At 49.2% G+C, this 26,304-nt stretch overlaps 1 protein-coding gene across 1 annotated transcript in view; it reads right to left on the bottom strand.

Annotated features, from left to right (window-relative positions):
* The window catches only part of LOC311226702 (N-acyl-aromatic-L-amino acid amidohydrolase (carboxylate-forming) B-like), a gene marked incomplete at both ends in the record, with an annotated part of 81,793 nt that overhangs the window by 30,533 nt on the left and 24,956 nt on the right, over nt 1-26,304 (bottom strand). The window contains one exon of the mRNA XM_084312114.1: nt 10,804-10,999. Coding sequence (XP_084168240.1) covers nt 10,804-10,999 — 196 coding nt within the window. The remainder of the gene's footprint in view (nt 1-10,803; nt 11,000-26,304) is intronic.

Here is a 26,304-nt window from a genome sequence, read left to right as displayed (position 1 = left end):
AGACCATGCCACCTGGCATGTCAAGATTAAATGAAATCTCTTGTGCTATTAAACCAAGAACTCAACCAGGAAACCCGAAGCATATACAGCACCTATGGGTCTGTTCCATATGGTTACAAAACATTGTACCAAAAGGAAACCACACGTTTGTGGTTAACCCGGCCAACCGAGGCCTACGTAATGGAGGAGGAATGGCAAAAACCATACAGGATATGGCAGGACCCGGCTACACCGACTGGTGTGCTAGAGAAGTGGCTGGACAACCTCATAACCTCCTTAAGGATGGCACGGTGCTGGTGGGAGTCCCCTACCTACTTAAAAATAAGGGTTACGCGGGGATACTGACAATTGACATGCAGGACGTGCTGCCAGGAGCAGACATTGAAAGCCAAACCCGAGTACTCCTGGCATACTACAGGAACATTTTCAGACAAGCCCAGGACGCAGGGATAACAAGCCTAGTTATGACCTTGTTTGGAATAGGGATTTGGCATTATGATGCCAATACAAGCATATGGTGCTTCCTGGAAGCCTACCAAGAAATACCAGCCGCATCAATGGCAGTGGTCTTGCTGATCCCGGATAAATACCAAGCAAACACAGTGCACAGAGCTCAAATGGAAGCATGGACACCACACTACCGTAATGGCTGGGGAAACCTGTTCGAGGAAATCGAGCCCACTATGGTCGGAGACCTCACACAGGTCATGAACGAGCTGGCATACAGAAACCAGACATGGTCTGGTCCCTCGGGAACACCAAGGGAAGCAGTGAGTCACTCAGACCAGAGGGCTCAAATTACGTGGCCCCGGTCAGGACAAGGGAGGATATATGAGGAAACACAAGATACTCGGCCTACAAGCCCGGAACAAGAAGGCTCAGGGGGTTTCACTAACCCTGAAAGCCCTGAGCTCCACTCCACCTGTGCGAGACACACCCAGGAGGGGATGGCACAGGAACATGGTCAGGACCCAGGAGTTGGTTACCATCAGGGACAGATACTGAATGCACCATGCCTCATAGAAACAGGCCGAGCACTGCCTGCTCCCACCCACAGGTACATGGACCAGAGGGCTCCCCGCTCAATGAGCGATCCCTCCGGATATGAAATGGGGGGATTTACACCCATAGGTGAGGAAAGAAGAGTCCCAAACTCAATAAAAGAACCCCCTAAACCTGAAAAAGGAGAATATACACTCAGGGGACAACTCCCGACACTGGGGGGATCAACCACACCGATGGCTACATCAACCCCAGGGCGAGATTACTCCCTGCAGTGCATAAGCCCAGGACCACGTGTTCACGAGGAAGTGAGGCAAGCGAGAGCAACCTATACATCTCCCCGTGGTGAACACTCAGGGGTGAGAGTGACATCTACAAGCTCTCACATACAAACACCAGACATAACAGTCACTAACTACCCAGTCTGGACCGACAACTCTGATGCACCATGGTCAATTCTCACCTTCACTGGACCGTCATTGACGAACTATGGTAGATGGGAAACAAGCATGGTAACGGCAGGAGGCTCTTACTACCGGAACCTGAGGAAACAGGTAATGGAAATAAGGACAAAAGAGCCCCTGAAACCAGGCAAGGCAGTAATCACTGAGTGTGATTATGATGTGTTTCACACGGAGAAAATTGTCCATGTGACACTAAGCCAATACAGATACAAGGAGGTACAGTCCTCACAAAAGAACTGGGACAAACTGGTGTCCCGTATGAAGGAACTACTGCAAAAAAGAGAAATCTATGCTGGCCATGGTACCAAGGACATGCCCTACCGACTAGCCATACACCTGATGGATATGGCCAAAGAGGCATATGGTTAGGGGAAGCAGTAATCAGCGCGATCTCAAGCATAAGGAGTGCAGAGCACACGGAGATCTGTCTCATGGTGGAACCTAAGGACCATGAGGCAATAACCCTGGCCTTGGATAAAGCAGGGGAGGGTGAGGAAGACGAGGACGATGAGCCTGCATCGGTACCTCTCACTCCCCCTCCGAACCCTAAGGGGTCGGGAACCGTCCCCAGGAAGGAAAGGTCCAATTCCCAGAACTCCTCCCGAACAACGGAGAGAGGGAGATCATCCACACACAGGAGACCGACAGTACAGTTCGAACCTGAAAGGGAAGAACCTGCCAGGTCCCAGGCCAGGAGTATTCTTAGACGACTAGGATGTCCCCCGGAGTCGGTGGACGAAGCATCAAGTAGCAAACAGGAATATACTGATCCAGATCAGGACTCAAAAATGGAGGAAGACCGGGATAGGTCAAGCTCCAGAGCATCCTCAAGGTCCTCATCTCGGTCAAGATCTAGGGAGAGAGTTCAGTACCCAAGGGGCGAACCTCCTAGACCTCGGAACAAGAGAGCTAAACCGGCCAAACTGAGACCTATCAGCAAGGGGCTTCCTCTGAGAGGCACCACCTTTCAGTCACTCTCGGGCTCGATCTGGAGCTCAGGATTGGAGGACGTCTCAGACGAAGGTGAAGGAGAATTGGCAGGCGATGAAACGGGATATTATGCCCGCATATCCTGTGACATGGAGACAGGGAGACATCGGCCTGGACCCAAGTTACAAGGCGACGAGAGCCCAGACTGGGTCTGGAAGATAGAAAAGAGATGAGTCCTGTGTGGACTGTATCTGTGATGTCCTGCGTGGCCTACGGACAGGGTCACACGACCAGGCCAACCACGCTTTAATAGAGGACTGCTGCTACAGTTTTCGGGGACCCGTGGGGTCGCCCGAGAAGTGACAATTCGACCTACCTCAAACTACGACAGAGGTCCAAGAGGTCAGAGGGGGTGACCATAGAACTATGACATTGTGTTCTTCAGACGGCAACAACTGGGTGCATTGGCCGGGAACAACAGATGCAAGTCTTCCCGCCAGCTACCAAGCAACGACGTGGCCCCTACCCTGTCGGGCCGTCCTGCCAGGGAACCAGGGAACCAAAATGACGGAGGGGGTGTTGAGAGTCACAGCCATCGTGACCCCGCAATTGCCATCTCGTCCCCCCGTACAGACGCCATTAGGACAGTGGAAAGTGACCGACCAGAATGACAGAGGGGGTGTTGAAGTCCCATAAACAACTAGTGACACTTTTTATATTGACATCCTGTTACCTCTCTGCCTTATGTCACTTGTATGATGCGGTATATTGAGCATTTAACATGTATATATAGAGGATTAAATATAAGTATGTATTATAAGCTTGATAACAGGACAAGTAGGCCTCTGATCTAAGCACCAAATGCGCACTGAAAGTCAGTGATTTATGAAGAAGTTATGATTATTAATTAATTATTATAATTAATATTATTATTAATACATATTATTATTATTATTATTATTATTATGTATTCTTTCTCCCTACTTGTGTAAAACTGTAAGAACTATAGACTATAAAACTGTAACTTGTGTAAACTACCATATCTTGTGTAGCCTGGAGACTGGATATAACTAAGGGGCCTCTCTTACAGTTCGTGAAGCCAGGAATGTGACCTTGAAGGTGGATCGCTGCTGCATGGTTTTAACCCTTGCAGTTCTGGGGCAGAGAGCCATTATACACTTTAAAAAACTACATGTATGATGTGTGAACATATCAATCAGTGTTTAAGTATATGAGTATTGAATTATACATGTATATATATGCTATATCTATCTTTCTGTAAAATTTAGATCATTGCAAACATGCATAAACAAGACAAGTGACGTACTAGGGTTTTTCACAACACAAAGTAATCTGTTACTTTTCCAGTTACTGTAACGACTAGAAAGGGAGGAGAGTTCATCCTTACTGAATTGTGTGTTGATTGGCTGGTAGAATGGCATGACTGTATTTTTAGACCAATAATAAGATGTCTTGATATGATGCAGAACCTGGGTATATAAAGCCGGGCTCGCTCGCTCCGGGTTAGAGTTTTTGAGATTTTTTGAGATCGAGATTTTTGTAGCCCCAGGCCTGGCTGAGCGGTGTAATGGAGCTAGCCTGGGTATTTTTTAGTAAACCTCCCTAGGAAGAATACTCTTTAGATTCGAAGAGCTATGCTAAGCTCTTAGGTATTTTCTTTTTTACTTTGACTTGAGGCTTTTTTTTGCTGTAAGAGATCCTATGATAATTGTGCATTCTTTTGTAACTCTTGTATTTTTTTATTAAAACTTTTTGAAACTAAATCTTTTTCTTCGTGTTACTTCTTCTAAAAATACTGGTAAGCTATACTATGATTCTATTCTTTTAGCGTCTATTCTCAAAACTGTGCGGTGTAAGGAGCTTGAGAATAAGACCGGTTTACTAAGGATGGCCTCCCTATGATTGACCTTCTATTTAGGATTCTATTCTTTTAGCGTCTATTCTCAAAGCTGTGCGGTGTAAGGAGCTTGAGAATAAGACCGGTTTACTAAGGATGACCTCCCTATGATTGACCTTCTATTTAGGATTCTATTCTTTTAGCGTCTATTCTCAAAGCTGTGCGGTGTAAGGAGCTTGAGAATAAGACCGGTTTACTAAGGATGGCCTCCCTATGATTGACCTCCTATTTAGGATTATATTCTTTTAGCGTCTATTCTCAAAGCTGTGCGGTGTAAGGAGCTTGAGAATAAGACCGGTTTACTAAGGATGGCCTCCCTATGATTGACCTCCTATTTAGCATTCTATTTAATTTTTTACAGGTTAGATTTACAACGCTGCACTTGACTTTCAGCTCATCTTATGAGGAGAATAACATATAGTATTATTGTCATTCGGGGAGACACATGACATAGAAATACTTCATTCATTATGTATAGATCTTAGGTATAATATGTACAGATGTCTGTCTTTTCTCTAAAATAGCGTAGAGAGGACAAAATAATTTGTAATCTATTTCATTCAATGGTAAGGGGGTTTCCTGACAGCAAACATTTGAACAAATACCTCCTCCATATAAGCTGTGTGAGATGTACACTCACCAGTCCCCTATGGATATACGAGGGAAGGATTATCACTTGATTAATGGTAACCCTATTTGAACACTCTCAAGTAGATTTACTAAGGAAAGGATTATCAATAAATCTTGCTTGCTAAATAAAATATAGACCTTGCAACTCCTATCAAGGTTAACACCTTGACGCGAGGGGACATGGCGAGCATACAGTATAACCGTCTTCGATGAACTCATCAGATTCATAGGGGTTTGAAAGTCTCGGCCTTACAGGACGCTGTGGAGGCCGGACGAGCAGATCACTGATTAATGGGCTTATCAAACTGAACGGGTATACTGGGGCTTAATACACATGTCTCATTGAAGATCACTTCCTACAGAACCCAGTAGACCCCTGTGTTTACTCAAGAGAGTCAAAATAGTTAGGAAAAGTGATCATCGTCATTTGGGTGGATGATTTGATCATCGCAGCAGACAACACTAGAAACCTAGAACAGGTGAAAGGTATGCTCTCCACCAGATTCAAGATCAAAGACCTTGGAAGGTTAAAGCATTTTCTAGGCATGGACTTTGAACAGTCTGCCAATTGTGTAAAAATATCCCAGAAGAGATATGTGGAAAAGATCCTGAAACGTTTTGACATGCAAGAATGTAGATCAAGGGAAACACCATGTGATCAAAAATGTTACTACCAGGAGGATGCTCAGAAACTGACAGATGTAAAAATGTACAGAGAAGCTGTGGGTAGCCTCATTTATTTGACAACATGTACTCGCCCTGACCTATGTTTTGTAGTGAGTAAATTGTCACAGCATTTTGCTGACCACACAGAGGAGCATTGGATTACAGCAAAACATGTTTTTCGTTATCTCAAAGGTACAGCAGATAAACAGCTGTGTTTCAGAAAGAGCAGCGAGGGCTTAGGGCTTAAAGCCTACAGTGATGCAGATTGGGCAGCTGACACCACAGATAGAAGAAGTACCACAGGATATTGTGTGAGTTTGAACACAAACAGCTCACTGGTTTCGTGGAAAACAAAGAAGCAGCCCACAGTGGCACTATCAACTTGTGAAGCCGAATATATGGCTCTAGCTATGACAATACAGGAATGTATTTATCTAGAACAACTGCTTGAAGGGATGGATACCTATGTATATAAGAAGACTGTTGTTTAGGAGGACAACCAGGGAACCATTGTGATTGCTAGAAACCATGTGTGCCGGCAGAGATGTAAACATGTCGATATAAAATATTATTTCATCAGATCTGTCATCAGAGAATAAAGAATGACACTGATTTACTGTCCAACGGACGACATGGTAGCAGACGCTATGACGAAACCTGCTTCCAAACTGAAATTGAAGAGATTTGCAGAGGTCATGTTTGGTGTGTAAATATTGACTGCCATATTCTTTTGATGTTCTGAATTGTATTATTTTCTTTGTAAATTGTTTTTGAAGAGGTTATACAGTGAGCTATATAACCCTAAGTGGGAGTGTTAAAGTTAGAGGTTCTATGTAGGATTGCAAGTAACTGTCTAACTGTATATATAACTTTTTCCACTAGAGGGCGCTCTAGGCGGAGCCACTAATACTGCCACCAGGTGGCAAGTATTTAAGGAGATGTCTCCTCCCCCTCTACCTCTTTCCCCACCTGCCTCTCACGGAGAGGAGAACTCATGTGCTGCTGCTTTACCATGTGAATAATAAACCACGCCAAAGGCTAAAGATAGAAACCATGCCTCTTGACCACATTATTGTCGCCCCATAGCCAGATTCTGTCAACAGCCCAAGATGTAAAATTAAAGAAGGAACATTTCTGCATATGTTCTGGCAATGTAGCAAATTGAAGCATTTCTGGAACAAGATTCACTTACTAAATCTGTCATGGAGCTGGAATTTGAGTTATCACCATGCGTCTATCTATTAAATAATATAACAAACTGCCACTTAGACCAAAAGAAATGCAGACTGTTGGTATACATAACATATTTTGCAAAGAAATGTATATTTCTTCTATGGAAAAATTAAATGTCACCAACATTCAATATGTTCATAGAACAAATATCTCAGTTTCTTCCCTTAGAAAAGATAACGCTTGAAAAGCACAACCAGTGTCACTTATTTCAAGAACTTTGGAATCCACTCTATACTCAACTGGAAACTCATAATGTAGTCCTATAAATGTGTCATATCTAATATAACAGACATGGAGTTTTAGCAGATTAGATTAGCTGATCTGTTGAAGCTCTTTGTTTGCGTGTAAGTGCCTGGTTGCCTGCGCATGGCTGTCAAACCCCGCCCCCACGGGGTCGGGTCTGGGAACGGGAGCTGAACATGCAGCGGCCCGGACCCTTCCCTGTCGGAGTGGCCATCGATAAGCGGGTGTGAGCAACTGGGTGCTATAAACTGTCACTGTTTACAATACCGACATTTGCACTTTTATTCCTTATTACTTATTTACTTATAATTTACTTACTGTCCCTTTATTTTATTTATTTTAATTTTATTATTATTATTATTTTTTTTTTTTTATCCACTTTTTCTCCCATTTTTCTATATTTTCTCCCATCCCAATTTCGTATCATCCAATTCAACCCTCCCCTGTCACGAACGCTGTTTCTTGCCTCCCACAAGCCGGCTGCAATGTGGACTAAGTCATACATAGCACAAGTCCCCTCCGGTACTTGAGGTAACAGCAGTCGCATCTTTTCACCTGCGCAGCTCGATCTCTCAGTGGCGAGGAGTAACGCGTGGGAGGCTCACGCTGCCCCCGACACTTCCTGATTCTACTGCGCAGGCGCACCAACCGACCTGTAGGAGTCGCTGTCCACAACGCCCGATCCCCACCCATCAGTTTCCCACCCCCTAATACGGCCAATGTGTATTAGTATGAATGACCAGCTAAACTGAAAGCAATGTGGAGCGCTGGGCTCGAACAGGCGAGCCCAGCGTCTCCGCATTCGTGGCGAGCGCCTTGCCCACTACGCCACGTAGCCGCCCAATTATTATTATTTTTTGTTTGTTTGTTTGTTTGTTTATTTGTTTATTTGTGTGTGTGTGTGCCTGTACGTGGGCAAGTGTGCATGTGTGTTTGTGTGTGTGTGTGTGTGTGTGTGTGTGTGTGTGTGTGTGTGTGTGTGTGTGTGTGTGTGTGTGTGTGTGTGTGTGTGTGTGTGTGTATGTGTGTGTTTGTGTGTGTGTGTATGCCTGTATGTGCGTGTGTGCGCGTGTACGTGTGTGTATGTCCCAGTGTGTGTAAGTGTGAGTGAGAGATGGGAGAATAGATTGAGTGGGGAGCACAAGGAAAATTGTTCATGAGAGTGACACTGAACATTCTGTAGATCTGTCGATTGAATGTGAAACCTCATGAAAAATAAAAAGATTTAAAACGATCTATTCTATGAATATAGTTAAAGTGAATTTGCTGATGATTGGGGTTACGGGAGGCTAGTGTAATGTTAGTCCAGACATGAATCTTCATACACGTCAGATCACATGCAACCCAATCAGAAAACCAGTGGAGGAAGAAGTACTTTAATTAAGTAGAAATACCCAGATAAAATAGTACTCTGGTAAAAGTAAACATCCTCCATTCAAAGTTCTACTTAAGTAAATGTGGATAAGTATTTAATATTGAATGTACTTAAGTATCGAAAGTAAAATGATGCATTCTACATGATGTTTGTGTATTCCAGTGATTCAATCCTCAAACCATTGACTTGTAAAGTCCCCCTATAGGGGACTTTTCTTTTCTTTATCATAAATCGATCAATTATATCCCCAATTATCATATCATGGGATATCATTGGAAAGCCACACTCATTGGCGACAACCCTGTGCAAAGATTTTCGAGATCGCCAAATGATTGACGGAGCTAGAGCCCCGGGAGTCGGGGGTGGTAATGTGTACTTTTGCGTAGTTTGGGGCACGCCTCACATATCGGCATGTAACTCGAGAACCGCTGAACGGATTTTGTCACCTGAAAGGGCAATCGACAGGCAACAAATAGGGCTTTAATTCTATCCATATATTGTATTAAAAGAAATGCACACCCGAGCCACTAGAGGTCGGCAAAGAATCGTCCACATGTGGGCCCTTGGATGTTAAGAGGTCAATGTTTTTAAATATTTTTTTTTGTAGCCAAGAGTAAAGACCATAACCCTATCAAAAACAGTAGTCAAAGTGTATATTTTCATTTTTACCGATGTTTTATACGATTTATCGGAAATGACTAAATCCAGATTCAACCCTGCCATTGGAAAGAGGAGCATTTTCCCTATCCATAGATGTATGATTTGGCCATAATAAGGTCAAGGTCAAGTTCAAGGTCAAATATGAATTTATAATTAAAATCGATTATCATTAATTACTGTATCTACAAATCCTTCTGTTTAATCATCTTCCCGCGGTTCATTTGCTTAGATTTTTTGTACACATGATCTCAATAAGGTGGTGAATGAGCTCAGTGAGCATTTTCTCCTACCCGTATACATTTTTTATCAAAGATGCAAAAATTATAAATCATAATTTATATTCTCCTTTGTTTCATCACAATTTACTCAAGCCTAGTAACAGACACAATATTTCTGACACTGGAAATACATACCCCCAGGTCCCTAGATGTTCCTAGATACCAAGAACATGCAAATTGACCTTGCAGAAGTGGAGCAATCTTCCATTTACTTAGGCATGTACCTTTAGGGGAAATACGGCTTGCAGATTAACAGGTTAAAGTGGTCTGTGGTCCAGTTGTGCTGCTCTGATTAAAGGTTATGTTAAAGTGGTCTGTGGTCCAGTTCTGCTGCTCTGATTAAAGGTTATGTTAAAGTGGTATGTGGTCCAGTTATGCTGCTCTGATTAAAGGTTATGTTAAAGTGGTACATGGTCCAGTTATGCTGCTCTGATTAAAGGTTATGTTAAAGTGGTATGTGGTCCAGTTATGCTGCTCTGATTAAAGGTTATGTTAAAGTGGTATGTGGTCCAGTTATGCTGCTCTGATTAAAGGTTGTGTTAAAGTGGTATATGGTCCAGTTATGCTGCTCTGATTAAAGGTCATGTTAAAGTGGTATGTGGTCCAGTTATGCTGCTCTGATTACGTCCTCTTGAAGTTGACAGGCTTCAAATGTGAAAATGTATAATCTTCATACATCTTTGCCATGTTTTCTATGCAATTTTTTTTTATTCAAAGTAACTGATGGGTTCAGTTAAATGGCTGCTTTTTTATATAGTGCTTTTATCCCAAGCGCTTTACAATTTGTTACTCACATTTGACCCATTCACTCAAACATTCACTCACCGACGGCGGAGGCAACCATGCAAGGTGCCAACCTGCTCATCGGGAGCAATTAGGGGTTAAGTGTCTTGCTCAAGGACACATCAACACGCTGCCCGGGAGGAGCGGGAATCGAACCGGAACCTCCGGATTGCCAGACGACTGCTCTACCTCCTGAGCCACTGTTGCCACGAATGTACTTTTTACTCCAAATGGAGTGGAGTAAAAAGTACAATATTTCCTTTGAAATGTAGTGGAGTAAAAGTACAAATGTTAGTACATTTTAGTTCCCTAAAATGAAAATACTCACTTACCTCAAAATTGTACTTAAAAGAACACGCCAACATTTTGGCCGGTTAGCCTAGGCATTGTCCAACTAACACCTCTCCCGAAGGCTAACCGGCCATGTCCGCTTCCATTAATTGTGCTAAGCTAGGCTAACGTGCAGCCAGATAGCTTTCTACTGACGCACAGAGAGGAAACTGGTATCTATCTTCTTGTCTCTCTCTGGAGAAGACGGTAAGTTAATTTCCCCAAATGGTGGCGTGTTCCTTTAAGTACAGTACTTGAGTAGAAAATACTGAGTTACTTTACACCACTTGCCTGTAAGTACTTGAAGATGTGGAGTGAGATCCAGTCTCGGTCTGAGTAGGCGATGAGGCACAGGCCCATGTTGGCTGTGGTGTTGTGGAGGTCGCAGACCAGATCCACCGCCTCGGAGCTGCCTTTAGGACCCAGCAGAGCATTCAGCTCCTGGGACCGGATGATCTCATAGGGGGTGTGGTCTGTTACCGGGCAGCTGGGATACACAGGAAGAAAAAAAATAGATGATGATTAATTCGACCCTGAAGAACTGATGCACTGAAGAGCCATCTAACTCAGTTTTGACATGTGTTGGATGGCCCATGTATTGCAGTTGTGAACTTAAAGGAGCTGTATGTCTATTTTGTTCAAATAAGTAGCTCATGGCGAGAATCCTAGATATTTTGTATTTATTTCAAGACATTGAAATAGACAGTCAAATTCTCTTATTGCACTGGTAGATGATTTTACTTGTTTCAACAACACTGTAACTGAGGGGTACAATTCCCTGACTGTATTGAATAAGTATGGTATCATTAAACCACTACTGAGTTATGTACATTACTACTGGCCATACAGTACACATGTATATGAGATGAACACCCCCACAATAACACGGCTTCACAAGAAATACTGTTTAGAAGAATATTTATTAGAAGAGCACGAAGATTATCTTACATTACTTATCAAGATTGAGAGTTGCGCTTGTAAGGCGAAGAATGTGCATGAATAGGTCAAGAGCGTAAGTCCATGAGCATATTACGCAGGAGATAATTAATACCACCTGTATCATAAGAATTATATATGGTACACTAGTAGATCAGCTGGAGATACTAAGAGGGTTCCCTCCGGTTGTAAGCCAGCAGGGGAGAGGATTTGTCGGTAGCAAAAGTCTGGATCAACGAGGAATAAGGAGACTCCAGGTACAGGAGACAGTGCAATAATCCCTTGATCCGTAGACAAACAACAGCTATTCTCCGGTATGCAGTGCCGCATGGAGGAAAGCTAGCCAGCCTCAGAGTTCTCCGCTCCAACAGCTACAGGACCAAAGCAAATATAATCCAGCCGAAAAGGGCTCTGTAGTCGTCGGTGTAGGTTATCCAGTGTACATATCCACACGGTTCTCGTCTAGGGCTCCTCGGATGACGGCACCAGGTTAGGCCGCCCAGCCTGGATAAGCACACTAGCTCGGTACGATGAAACGTTGGTAATGCTGGTCACTGTAGAACGGTAGCCGCACGATACACTATACATAATAGACTATTACTTAATAATAGAATAGGTCGAACTCGACGATACAGCGTTAAACTCTGACACTTCAGCTATCAATTCGCACGCGGTCTCAAGGCTCTATTTCGGGGCAAAACGGGCCCACTTCACAGCACGTTGTATCGTGGTGTGAGGCTTCAACTTGTTACTAAGACTACCTGCTGTATTCACCTGCGCCGTATTTATACGTAAGGTGAACAATCTAGTACCAGCCTTATTTCTGTCTCGTATTCCTGCGCAGAACCGGGCATGTCCAGGCATGTCTTAGCGGTGACTTTGAACTAGACATTGGGGGTATGGCCGTGGCACCTAGGGGATCGCTGTCCAATAGGAGAACGAATATTATGGTCTGGCCTGTACTAGGTAAAGGGATATTCCGTGTATATGTACAAAGAATATACAAGGGATATCAGACGATATACAAATACTATACAATATATCTCAAGTAATAAATATATATATTCGGTTTAATCTGACCCTTTGTAACAGCCGCCTCCTAATTAGTCCGCACCTAATTAGATAAGCAGAGACAGATTAACCGCACTGTCCACTACTCAATGTCCGTTGTGAGGAGTAGGGCAATTCACAAAGTCAGGGGGTCATGGTCGTCATCAAGAGAGTCGGGGAGCCTTGGCAACTCTATCAGCCTCGCCACGGGTCGGGTGTATGTCCGCCCCTGGACGAGCACTTTTGCCGCTCTGACCTTTCCGTCGGCACCAGTGATCACTTTGCTTACGCGGCCGGCCGGCCACATAGCTCGGGGTAGTGACTGGTTGATAATCATGACGACTGTGCCTTCCGTCAAATTGTCTCTTTCTTTTACCCATTTCTGGCGGGTCTGTAGAGAGGTAGATAGTGGAGGAGGAAACTGTTCCAAAACTTGTCAGCCAATACTTGACTGTACCTCCACATTCTTCGGCCGTTCGCTTCTTCAGGTCTGTACACTGTCTGTGGGAGCGCGGGGTCCAGCCGCACCATCAAGAGAATGTTGGGGGTGACTGGGTCGACATCTGCTACATCACTTGAGACGTAACCGAGGGGCTTTGAGTTCAATACTCCCTCGATCTCCGTGAGGACTTCTTCCGCCACGGTCTGGGCCCCAAGCACGGCGTACAGGGCTGTCTTTATTGAACGTACTTCTCGTTCCCAAGTTCCACCGAAGTGAGGTGCATTCGGGGGGTTAAACTGGAAATCAATCTGAGAGGGAGCGAGGTGGGTCTTAAGTTCTGGGCCCATAGCTTGGAAGCTCTCTCTCAGCTCTCTTTCTCCGCCTTTGAAGTTTGTCCCGTGATCAGACAATAATATAGACGGTTTTCCTTTCCGCGATGTGAATCTCCGGAAGGCCATAAGGAATGAGTCCGTACTCATGGTTGGAAGGAGTTCTATGTGTATCGCTCGGGTGGTCATGCATTTGAATACAATACCCCACCGCTTCTCCGTCCATCTTCCTTTCTTTACATACAGCGGGCCGAAACAGTCCATACCGGTGGAGTGAAAGGGCTTGTCGCCGAGTCGGAGGCGACAGGGGGGTAGGTCAGCCATCCGGGGTATACTGGGCTGTGCTCGCCACTTGCGACAGTCTAGACAGGTCCGCTGGAAGCGTCGTACTGCTTCTCTTCCTTGCAGTATCCAATAGCGACGTCTGATCTCCGCGAAGACTCTCTCTGCCCCGGCGTGGTGCACGTCCTCGTCGTATTTCTTTATGATGAGCTCTGTGACCTTGTGTCAGCTGTTTAAGACTATCGGGTACTTGACGTCATCCGTTAAGTCTGGGGCTCTCCTCAGACGACCACCCACTCTGATGAGATTATGGGCGTCGCTCTCAGGGGCCAAGTGGAGCAGTCTGCTGTCTGACGGGACTGGCTTTGATCCCTGCAGACAGTCTAGCTCGTCGGGGAACGAGTCTCTTTGGGCTCGCTGTAGCAGAAGGAGTTCTGCTTCTTCGTAGTTAGCTGCAGTAATGTCAGTAGTGGACGGAACCTCTGGGTGGTGCCACAGGAATGTCTTTAACTGCGCACTCTCAAGGGTGGGGCAGTCGTCTATGTTGGGATCTGTGGGGACTAGTGTGTGTGTCAACCCACAGAACATAGATTTCTTCTTCTCTGCCTCCTCTTCACTCGCCTCCCGTGGGGTGGGTGTAGGCCACTCTTCTTCCGGGAGCTTGAGGAACTCGGGACCGTCACTATAGAGATTGTGACGGGTGAGGTCATCCAGGGACATTCCCCGTGTGATGACGTCGGCTGGGTTCTGTTTTGTGTCCACGTACCTCCAGCATGCTGCTTCTGTTAAATCTTGTATCTCTGTGATTCTGACTCCCACGAAGACCTTGTATCTACACGAATCGGACTGGATCCATGTGAGTACGGTCATGGAGTCTGACCACAGGATTGTTCTTTGCACCGGGATGGTGAGTTCACGTTGGATTAACGTGGCGAGTTGCGCTCCTACTAGGGCTGCGCAGAGCTCTAGACGCGGGATAGATTGTTGCTTGCGGGGGGCTATTCTTGAGCGAGCCAGGATGAAGGCAGTATGTATTTCTCCTCCCTCCTCTCGGGCCCGCAAGTAGGCCACCGAACCGTAGGCTACTTCGGAGGCGTCGCTGAAGACGTGCAGGTCCATCTGGCACGTCTCCGGCCTCACTGTGGGTGGGAAGTAGCTGCGGCGTATGTTGACACCTGGGAGCAAGCTGAGTTCTGTCTCCCACTCTCTCCATGTGGAGGCAAGGTGTTCGGGTATGGGATCGTCCCAGCTCTGGTCCTTGTCCCATAGCGCTCGTACAATCATCTTTGCCCTGGTGGTGTAAGGTAGAATACATCCCAACGGGTCATATTGTCTGGCGAGTGTTCTGTATACACTCCGTCTTGTGGTCGGTAGTGAAATCGACCTTCCCTGCTCCTTGGTCAGGGGTGTGTGTCTATAATGGAGCGAGTCTGTTTTGAAGCGCCAGACTAGTCCTAATGTCATTTCTTGGGCTTCTCCTGGGATGGTCGCCATCCAGGTCTCGCTGCTTGCTGCCTTGTCCTCTGGGGAGAGGCTGCGCAATACTTGAGGGTCGCTGCTGGCCCACTGCCGGAGATCAAAGCCGCCTTTGATCAGAGAGGCGCGGAGCTTGAGTAGGAGGGCCTCGGCTTCTTCTGGTGTCGAGACGCTTTGCAGACAGTTGTCCACGTAGAAACTATTTCCTACACTTTGTCGGACCTCTTCATCAGCTGCTGGGTCCTCTGCGACGTGTTTTTGCAGTGCGAACATAGCACAGCATGGGCTGCATGTGGTTCCGAAAGGGAGGACTTCCCATTGATAGATGGATGGTTGCTCATCCCCGATCCTCTCTCTCCATAAGAACCGCAGCAGTGGCTTGTCCTCTTCCACTAGTCGCACCTGCAGGAACATCCCTTTGATGTCGCCGCTGATGGCCACCTTGTTCTGGCGGAAACGTAGCAACACGCCTAGTAGAGAGGGGCCGAGTGTTGGGCCGGGCAATAGCTCTTTATTCAGATTTTGTGATCCGATCTGGTAGCTGCAGTTAAACACAATACGATCCTTGCCGTTGTGGTGGACTTTGTGGTGCGGCACGTACCATGATTCGGTCGTCTGATCGGCCTCTTTAATGTCAATTCTCTTTATGTGTCCCGCTGTGATTAGCTTGTCAATCTCAGCGCGGTACACAGTAGCTTGAGCGGGGTCTCTGGCTAGGCGCCGCTCTGTGTTCGATAGATACCGCTCCGTCGCTTCTTTTGGGGCGTGGAAGGTAGGCATACCCTCTCGCCTCAGGAGTGGAGTTGCGTATCTCATCACTCCGTTGACTTTGACTCTCTTTGTCCCCTGCTCGAGGAGGGCTATGGCATAAATGTCTTCCTTGGAACGAATGTGTTTCTTTTCGTTCTTAAAGGGCATTGTCTCTAGTGTCCATAGCCTCTCGACGTGCTGTAAGAGGGCGGTGTCTTCTTCTGTCACTCTGGAGTGGAGGCAGCGAGTGGCTGCTGTTCGGTAGGGAGACCTGGAGAGGGGGCCTTGTAGTGTCCATCCTAGGCGGGTCTCGACTGCTGCTGGACAGCCTCTGGGCCCAGTGTGGACCCGGTCCATCGGGACGATGAGGTGCGCATGGTCGGATCCTATCAGCAGGGTCGGGGTGGCACCGCCTATGAGCGGTATAGGTAGTTGACGCAGGTGCACGTATTTGTCCATCAGCTTGGCGATGGGGTAGGTGTACTGCGACAGGCCTATGTCTTGGCTGGTGAAAGCGTTAGTGATCCTATACCGTCTCTCTGGCTGCCCGTTTGCTGCGATAGTGAAGGAGACGTTCTCACCCTTGATCGTCTTCAGGTCTCTTCTTATAGTCCGAATCGTCATCGTTTCTTCGCTCCCCCGCAGCCCCAGCTGGGCCGCAGCGGACGCGAGGAGAAGGGTCTTTTCTGACCCGTCGTCAAGGACGGCGTAGGTGTCCATGACCTTGTCCTCGTAGCTCAATGTTACGCGGACCACCTTCAAGAGCACCCGGGCGCCCCCGCTGCTGGCGGGGTCAATGTACATAACACTTGCCTTTGTGCTGCTTGAGGGTGCGGGCTTTCTTCTGTTACTGTCATGTAAAACGTCCAAGTGGGCTCCGTCACACCGACTACACCTCTTCTTTAAGCGGCACTCGGCTGCCATGTGACTGCACGCACAGCGGTAACAGCGGCGGTTGGACTTTATCCATTGACTCACCTCGTCGGCGGTCATCTTCTTGAACGTGTCACAGTGTGACAGCCAGTGTTCCTTTTCGCAGTACTGGCATACAATCTTCCACTTCTCTTTCGTCGAGGGGGTACTGTGGTTCTTGTTGCGCGGTACTGATTCGGCTTGGTGCATGACGGTCACCAGCCTGCGGCCATCGTTTGATCTCCTGGGTCCCTCTCTGGAGCTTGGTACGCTCCGCACGAACGTATCCAGTCGTAGGCTGCTGACTTCTCTCGCCAGGAAGTCGGCCAGGTCTAGGAGGGATGGCTCGGGACCGTTGGGATCACGGTGGTCCTTTTGCCGCCTGAAGCGCTCTTGTCGGGCGGGCGGAAGCTTATTCTCTCAACATTAGAGTTCGCATACAGTTCGTGCATACCCTTTTCCTTTTGTGCCCCCAGCATCCCTACCAGGGATTGTACCTTGATAGAGAGGTCATCTAATGAGCGATTGTCTGTGGCTGGGGGTAGACGGTCAATATTCCTTATCTCTTGTATTACGTAGTCCCATATGCGTCCATAACGTTGGTCGAGGGCTACTAGAGCCGCGGTGTATGGGGTACTTGAGTTGGAATATGCCAGCGCTATATTATGCGCTCTGGGCACCTTCAGGTGCTTGAGTAGGATAGCATACTTGTACGTCTCATCTGGGACATCGGACATCATTGTCTCTAAGCACATTCGTAGCTCTGTGTACTGTGCTCTGTTCTCGTGTGTGAAGTCTGGGAACGTCGGTGTGCCAAGGTACGATGCCATGGATGGCTGGCACATCGGTGAGCGTTGGGGGAGAGGCCTCCTAGGCGAGTCTCCTCTTACGTGTCGTGGTGGGCTGGTACCTGGCGGGTACCAAGGCCCGTGTACCCAGGTGCTGTTCCTCGGGGCTGGTCGTGCCTCAAGCTCACCCGTGAGTTGAGTCGGGGGTCTGTAACGCAGGGCCTCGGGGGTAAAGTCTGGGCTGTACTGGACCTCCTGGTCCTGTCGAGTACGATGCTGCTGTTGGGCTTGACTTTCCTCCTCTCCCTCTTCTTCTTCCTCTGCCAGGTCTTCTAGATCCTGTAATCGTCTATTTAGTCTCTCTGCGGCGTAGGCCGGTTCTTCCCTGTTGCTGGGTCTCGCATGGACCGGTCGGGGAGGGGGTTCGGAGAGGTGTATAGGCTCTTTCTGTTGGCCGGGCTCCGGGTCGCTTGATCGCGTAGGGGAGGGTGCCCTAGACCCTTGTCTTGACGAGGCCCTGGAGCTCCGTGCGGAGGGAGGGGGAGGTTGCCCTGGCAATCAGTTGCTCCATTATCTGCGCTTGTAATCGGTCGCGCTCGGCTTCGCGCTTGATGTGAGCGAGGTCGCGCTCTGCTTCGCGCTGGGCTTGGGCTGCGTCGCGCTGTGCATTGGCGGCTCCGCGCTGTGCATCGGCGGCGGCGCGCTGGGCTTCGGCGCGGTCTCTTTCCATATTCTCTTCCGTCTGGAGGCGTCTAGTCTCCAGGCATATGCGGTCGTCGTCACTCATTTGCTGCGCCTGGAAGCGCTCTCGCTCGATCGCAGAGTGTTCGCGTTCACTAAGGGCTTGCGCTTGGAGCTGCGCGTGGAAGCGTTCTCTTTGGTCTGCAGATTGTTCGCGCTCACTTAGTTGTTGAGCCTGCAGGCGGTCTCTTTCCATGGTAGAGTGTTCGCGCTCACTTTGGTGTTGCGCGCGGAGGCGCTCTTGTTCCATGGAAGAATGTTCGCGCTCGCTAAGCGTCTGTGCTTGGAGTCGATCGCGTTCAGTGGAGGCTGCCAGGGTGGCGATAAATGCCTGCGCTAGCATCTTGTCCGCCTCGCTGGGGGAAGACACTGATGGAGGTGATCGGCTTCTGGCAGTGCTCGTTGGAGATCCGTTCTCCGGTCGCGCTCCGAGGAGGTCCATCTCCTGGGTGCGCGTCTCTTCTGGTGGTGGGTCGGGTTCCGTCCCTGGAGGGCTTTCTTTATCCTGGAGCTCTCCGGGGACTACCTCGTTGACGTTGGCGGGGGGTAGAGTCATGTCATGTCCCTCCTGGTCCCCCCCGTGAGCTTGTTCAGTTACGTTAGAACCCACTAGGGTCTCTACTGGCGGGGTCGCCTGGTCGGTAGGGTTTGACATACTTTTACTATCCGCTTTTTCCGCGTTTAACGTCTGTATAAAGCTAGGTAGTAGACTGGCAGCGTAGTCCTCTAGGTAACGAGGTGGCTGCCGTCTGCGCTCCGGGCGATCTAGCTTAGGAGAACCGTTTGTGGAGTGTTCATCATTGGCCATGTTAATATTAATATTATATTAATATTACGCTAGTTACCCTCCGGCTCGAAGGACCAATTGTAACTGAGGGGTACAATTCCCTGACTGTATTGAATAAGTATGGTATCATTAAACCACTACTGAGTTATGTACATTACTACTGGCCATACAGTACACATGTATATGAGATGAACACCCCCACAATAACACGGCTTCACAAGAAATACTGTTTAGAAGAATATTTATTAGAAGAGCACGAAGATTATCTTACATTACTTATCAAGATTGAGAGTTGCGCTTGTAAGGCGAAGAATGTGCATGAATAGGTCAAGAGCGTAAGTCCATGAGCATATTACGCAGGAGATAATTAATACCACCTGTATCATAAGAATTATATATGGTACACTAGTAGATCAGCTGGAGATACTAAGAGGGTTCCCTCCGGTTGTAAGCCAGCAGGGGAGAGGATTTGTCGGTAGCAAAAGTCTGGATCAACGAGGAATAAGGAGACTCCAGGTACAGGAGACAGTGCAATAATCCCTTGATCCGTAGACAAACAACAGCTATTCTCCGGTATGCAGTGCCGCATGGAGGAAAGCTAGCCAGCCTCAGAGTTCTCCGCTCCAACAGCTACAGGACCAAAGCAAATATAATCCAGCCGAAAAGGGCTCTGTAGTCGTCGGTGTAGGTTATCCAGTGTACATATCCACACGGTTCTCGTCTAGGGCTCCTCGGATGACGGCACCAGGTTAGGCCGCCCAGCCTGGATAAGCACACTAGCTCGGTACGATGAAACGTTGGTAATGCTGGTCACTGTAGAACGGTAGCCGCACGATACACTATACATAATAGACTATTACTTAATAATAGAATAGGTCGAACTCGACGATACAGCGTTAAACTCTGACACTTCAGCTATCAATTCGCACGCGGTCTCAAGGCTCTATTTCGGGGCAAAACGGGCCCACTTCACAGCACGTTGTATCGTGGTGTGAGGCTTCAACTTGTTACTAAGACTACCTGCTGTATTCACCTGCGCCGTATTTATACGTAAGGTGAACAATCTAGTACCAGCCTTATTTCTGTCTCGTATTCCTGCGCAGAACCGGGCATGTCCAGGCATGTCTTAGCGGTGACTTTGAACTAGACATTGGGGGTATGGCCGTGGCACCTAGGGGATCGCTGTCCAATAGGAGAACGAATATTATGGTCTGGCCTGTACTAGGTAAAGGGATATTCCGTGTATATGTACAAAGAATATACAAGGGATATCAGACGATATACAAATACTATACAATATATCTCAAGTAATAAATATATATATTCGGTTTAATCTGACCCTTTGTAACAGCCGCCTCCTAATTAGTCCGCACCTAATTAGATAAGCAGAGACAGATTAACCGCACTGTCCACTACTCAATGTCCGTTGTGAGGAGTAGGGCAATTCACAAAGTCAGGGGGTCATGGTCGTCATCAAGAGAGTCGGGGAGCCTTGGCAACTCTATCAGCCTCGCCACGGGTCGGGTGTATGTCCGCCCCTGGACGAGCACTTTTGCCGCTCTGACCTTTCCGTCGGCACCAGTGATCACTTTGCTTACGCGGCCGGCCGGCCACATAGCTCGGGGTAGTGACTGGTTGATAATCATGACGACTGTGCCTTCCGTCAAATTGTCTCTTTCTTTTACCCATTTCTGGCGGGTCTGTAGAGAGGTAGATAGTGGAGGAGGAAACTGTTCCAAAACTTGTCAGCCAATACTTGACTGTACCTCCACATTCTTCGGCCGTTCGCTTCTTCAGGTCTGTACACTGTCTGTGGGAGCGCGGGGTCCAGCCGCACCATCAAGAGAATGTTGGGGGTGACTGGGTCGACATCTGCTACATCACTTGAGACGTAACCGAGGGGCTTTGAGTTCAATACTCCCTCGATCTCCGTGAGGACTTCTTCCGCCACGGTCTGGGCCCCAAGCACGGCGTACAGGGCTGTCTTTATTGAACGTACTTCTCGTTCCCAAGTTCCACCGAAGTGAGGTGCATTCGGGGGGTTAAACTGGAAATCAATCTGAGAGGGAGCGAGGTGGGTCTTAAGTTCTGGGCCCATAGCTTGGAAGCTCTCTCTCAGCTCTCTTTCTCCGCCTTTGAAGTTTGTCCCGTGATCAGACAATAATATAGACGGTTTTCCTTTCCGCGATGTGAATCTCCGGAAGGCCATAAGGAATGAGTCCGTACTCATGGTTGGAAGGAGTTCTATGTGTATCGCTCGGGTGGTCATGCATTTGAATACAATACCCCACCGCTTCTCCGTCCATCTTCCTTTCTTTACATACAGCGGGCCGAAACAGTCCATACCGGTGGAGTGAAAGGGCTTGTCGCCGAGTCGGAGGCGACAGGGGGGTAGGTCAGCCATCCGGGGTATACTGGGCTGTGCTCGCCACTTGCGACAGTCTAGACAGGTCCGCTGGAAGCGTCGTACTGCTTCTCTTCCTTGCAGTATCCAATAGCGACGTCTGATCTCCGCGAAGACTCTCTCTGCCCCGGCGTGGTGCACGTCCTCGTCGTATTTCTTTATGATGAGCTCTGTGACCTTGTGTCAGCTGTTTAAGACTATCGGGTACTTGACGTCATCCGTTAAGTCTGGGGCTCTCCTCAGACGACCACCCACTCTGATGAGATTATGGGCGTCGCTCTCAGGGGCCAAGTGGAGCAGTCTGCTGTCTGACGGGACTGGCTTTGATCCCTGCAGACAGTCTAGCTCGTCGGGGAACGAGTCTCTTTGGGCTCGCTGTAGCAGAAGGAGTTCTGCTTCTTCGTAGTTAGCTGCAGTAATGTCAGTAGTGGACGGAACCTCTGGGTGGTGCCACAGGAATGTCTTTAACTGCGCACTCTCAAGGGTGGGGCAGTCGTCTATGTTGGGATCTGTGGGGACTAGTGTGTGTGTCAACCCACAGAACATAGATTTCTTCTTCTCTGCCTCCTCTTCACTCGCCTCCCGTGGGGTGGGTGTAGGCCACTCTTCTTCCGGGAGCTTGAGGAACTCGGGACCGTCACTATAGAGATTGTGACGGGTGAGGTCATCCAGGGACATTCCCCGTGTGATGACGTCGGCTGGGTTCTGTTTTGTGTCCACGTACCTCCAGCATGCTGCTTCTGTTAAATCTTGTATCTCTGTGATTCTGACTCCCACGAAGACCTTGTATCTACACGAATCGGACTGGATCCATGTGAGTACGGTCATGGAGTCTGACCACAGGATTGTTCTTTGCACCGGGATGGTGAGTTCACGTTGGATTAACGTGGCGAGTTGCGCTCCTACTAGGGCTGCGCAGAGCTCTAGACGCGGGATAGATTGTTGCTTGCGGGGGGCTATTCTTGAGCGAGCCAGGATGAAGGCAGTATGTATTTCTCCTCCCTCCTCTCGGGCCCGCAAGTAGGCCACCGAACCGTAGGCTACTTCGGAGGCGTCGCTGAAGACGTGCAGGTCCATCTGGCACGTCTCCGGCCTCACTGTGGGTGGGAAGTAGCTGCGGCGTATGTTGACACCTGGGAGCAAGCTGAGTTCTGTCTCCCACTCTCTCCATGTGGAGGCAAGGTGTTCGGGTATGGGATCGTCCCAGCTCTGGTCCTTGTCCCATAGCGCTCGTACAATCATCTTTGCCCTGGTGGTGTAAGGTAGAATACATCCCAACGGGTCATATTGTCTGGCGAGTGTTCTGTATACACTCCGTCTTGTGGTCGGTAGTGAAATCGACCTTCCCTGCTCCTTGGTCAGGGGTGTGTGTCTATAATGGAGCGAGTCTGTTTTGAAGCGCCAGACTAGTCCTAATGTCATTTCTTGGGCTTCTCCTGGGATGGTCGCCATCCAGGTCTCGCTGCTTGCTGCCTTGTCCTCTGGGGAGAGGCTGCGCAATACTTGAGGGTCGCTGCTGGCCCACTGCCGGAGATCAAAGCCGCCTTTGATCAGAGAGGCGCGGAGCTTGAGTAGGAGGGCCTCGGCTTCTTCTGGTGTCGAGACGCTTTGCAGACAGTTGTCCACGTAGAAACTATTTCCTACACTTTGTCGGACCTCTTCATCAGCTGCTGGGTCCTCTGCGACGTGTTTTTGCAGTGCGAACATAGCACAGCATGGGCTGCATGTGGTTCCGAAAGGGAGGACTTCCCATTGATAGATGGATGGTTGCTCATCCCCGATCCTCTCTCTCCATAAGAACCGCAGCAGTGGCTTGTCCTCTTCCACTAGTCGCACCTGCAGGAACATCCCTTTGATGTCGCCGCTGATGGCCACCTTGTTCTGGCGGAAACGTAGCAACACGCCTAGTAGAGAGGGGCCGAGTGTTGGGCCGGGCAATAGCTCTTTATTCAGATTTTGTGATCCGATCTGGTAGCTGCAGTTAAACACAATACGATCCTTGCCGTTGTGGTGGACTTTGTGGTGCGGCACGTACCATGATTCGGTCGTCTGATCGGCCTCTTTAATGTCAATTCTCTTTATGTGTCCCGCTGTGATTAGCTTGTCAATCTCAGCGCGGTACACAGTAGCTTGAGCGGGGTCTCTGGCTAGGCGCCGCTCTGTGTTCGATAGATACCGCTCCGTCGCTTCTTTTGGGGCGTGGAAGGTAGGCATACCCTCTCGCCTCAGGAGTGGAGTTGCGTATCTCATCACTCCGTTGACTTTGACTCTCTTTGTCCCCTGCTCGAGGAGGGCTATGGCATAAATGTCTTCCTTGGAACGAATGTGTTTCTTTTCGTTCTTAAAGGGCATTGTCTCTAGTGTCCATAGCCTCTCGACGTGCTGTAAGAGGGCGGTGTCTTCTTCTGTCACTCTGGAGTGGAGGCAGCGAGTGGCTGCTGTTCGGTAGGGAGACCTGGAGAGGGGGCCTTGTAGTGTCCATCCTAGGCGGGTCTCGACTGCTGCTGGACAGCCTCTGGGCCCAGTGTGGACCCGGTCCATCGGGACGATGAGGTGCGCATGGTCGGATCCTATCAGCAGGGTCGGGGTGGCACCGCCTATGAGCGGTATAGGTAGTTGACGCAGGTGCACGTATTTGTCCATCAGCTTGGCGATGGGGTAGGTGTACTGCGACAGGCCTATGTCTTGGCTGGTGAAAGCGTTAGTGATCCTATACCGTCTCTCTGGCTGCCCGTTTGCTGCGATAGTGAAGGAGACGTTCTCACCCTTGATCGTCTTCAGGTCTCTTCTTATAGTCCGAATCGTCATCGTTTCTTCGCTCCCCCGCAGCCCCAGCTGGGCCGCAGCGGACGCGAGGAGAAGGGTCTTTTCTGACCCGTCGTCAAGGACGGCGTAGGTGTCCATGACCTTGTCCTCGTAGCTCAATGTTACGCGGACCACCTTCAAGAGCACCCGGGCGCCCCCGCTGCTGGCGGGGTCAATGTACATAACACTTGCCTTTGTGCTGCTTGAGGGTGCGGGCTTTCTTCTGTTACTGTCATGTAAAACGTCCAAGTGGGCTCCGTCACACCGACTACACCTCTTCTTTAAGCGGCACTCGGCTGCCATGTGACTGCACGCACAGCGGTAACAGCGGCGGTTGGACTTTATCCATTGACTCACCTCGTCGGCGGTCATCTTCTTGAACGTGTCACAGTGTGACAGCCAGTGTTCCTTTTCGCAGTACTGGCATACAATCTTCCACTTCTCTTTCGTCGAGGGGGTACTGTGGTTCTTGTTGCGCGGTACTGATTCGGCTTGGTGCATGACGGTCACCAGCCTGCGGCCATCGTTTGATCTCCTGGGTCCCTCTCTGGAGCTTGGTACGCTCCGCACGAACGTATCCAGTCGTAGGCTGCTGACTTCTCTCGCCAGGAAGTCGGCCAGGTCTAGGAGGGATGGCTCGGGACCGTTGGGATCACGGTGGTCCTTTTGCCGCCTGAAGCGCTCTTGTCGGGCGGGCGGAAGCTTATTCTCTCAACATTAGAGTTCGCATACAGTTCGTGCATACCCTTTTCCTTTTGTGCCCCCAGCATCCCTACCAGGGATTGTACCTTGATAGAGAGGTCATCTAATGAGCGATTGTCTGTGGCTGGGGGTAGACGGTCAATATTCCTTATCTCTTGTATTACGTAGTCCCATATGCGTCCATAACGTTGGTCGAGGGCTACTAGAGCCGCGGTGTATGGGGTACTTGAGTTGGAATATGCCAGCGCTATATTATGCGCTCTGGGCACCTTCAGGTGCTTGAGTAGGATAGCATACTTGTACGTCTCATCTGGGACATCGGACATCATTGTCTCTAAGCACATTCGTAGCTCTGTGTACTGTGCTCTGTTCTCGTGTGTGAAGTCTGGGAACGTCGGTGTGCCAAGGTACGATGCCATGGATGGCTGGCACATCGGTGAGCGTTGGGGGAGAGGCCTCCTAGGCGAGTCTCCTCTTACGTGTCGTGGTGGGCTGGTACCTGGCGGGTACCAAGGCCCGTGTACCCAGGTGCTGTTCCTCGGGGCTGGTCGTGCCTCAAGCTCACCCGTGAGTTGAGTCGGGGGTCTGTAACGCAGGGCCTCGGGGGTAAAGTCTGGGCTGTACTGGACCTCCTGGTCCTGTCGAGTACGATGCTGCTGTTGGGCTTGACTTTCCTCCTCTCCCTCTTCTTCTTCCTCTGCCAGGTCTTCTAGATCCTGTAATCGTCTATTTAGTCTCTCTGCGGCGTAGGCCGGTTCTTCCCTGTTGCTGGGTCTCGCATGGACCGGTCGGGGAGGGGGTTCGGAGAGGTGTATAGGCTCTTTCTGTTGGCCGGGCTCCGGGTCGCTTGATCGCGTAGGGGAGGGTGCCCTAGACCCTTGTCTTGACGAGGCCCTGGAGCTCCGTGCGGAGGGAGGGGGAGGTTGCCCTGGCAATCAGTTGCTCCATTATCTGCGCTTGTAATCGGTCGCGCTCGGCTTCGCGCTTGATGTGAGCGAGGTCGCGCTCTGCTTCGCGCTGGGCTTGGGCTGCGTCGCGCTGTGCATTGGCGGCTCCGCGCTGTGCATCGGCGGCGGCGCGCTGGGCTTCGGCGCGGTCTCTTTCCATATTCTCTTCCGTCTGGAGGCGTCTAGTCTCCAGGCATATGCGGTCGTCGTCACTCATTTGCTGCGCCTGGAAGCGCTCTCGCTCGATCGCAGAGTGTTCGCGTTCACTAAGGGCTTGCGCTTGGAGCTGCGCGTGGAAGCGTTCTCTTTGGTCTGCAGATTGTTCGCGCTCACTTAGTTGTTGAGCCTGCAGGCGGTCTCTTTCCATGGTAGAGTGTTCGCGCTCACTTTGGTGTTGCGCGCGGAGGCGCTCTTGTTCCATGGAAGAATGTTCGCGCTCGC

The sequence above is a fragment of the Notolepis coatsorum genome (genome assembly GCF_963971535.1).
Source record: "Notolepis coatsorum genome assembly, chromosome: 4".
NCBI lineage: Eukaryota > Metazoa > Chordata > Actinopteri > Aulopiformes > Paralepididae > Notolepis > Notolepis coatsorum.
Note: the sequence above shows the minus strand (reverse complement) of the source record. Positions and strands in the feature narration are given on the sequence as shown.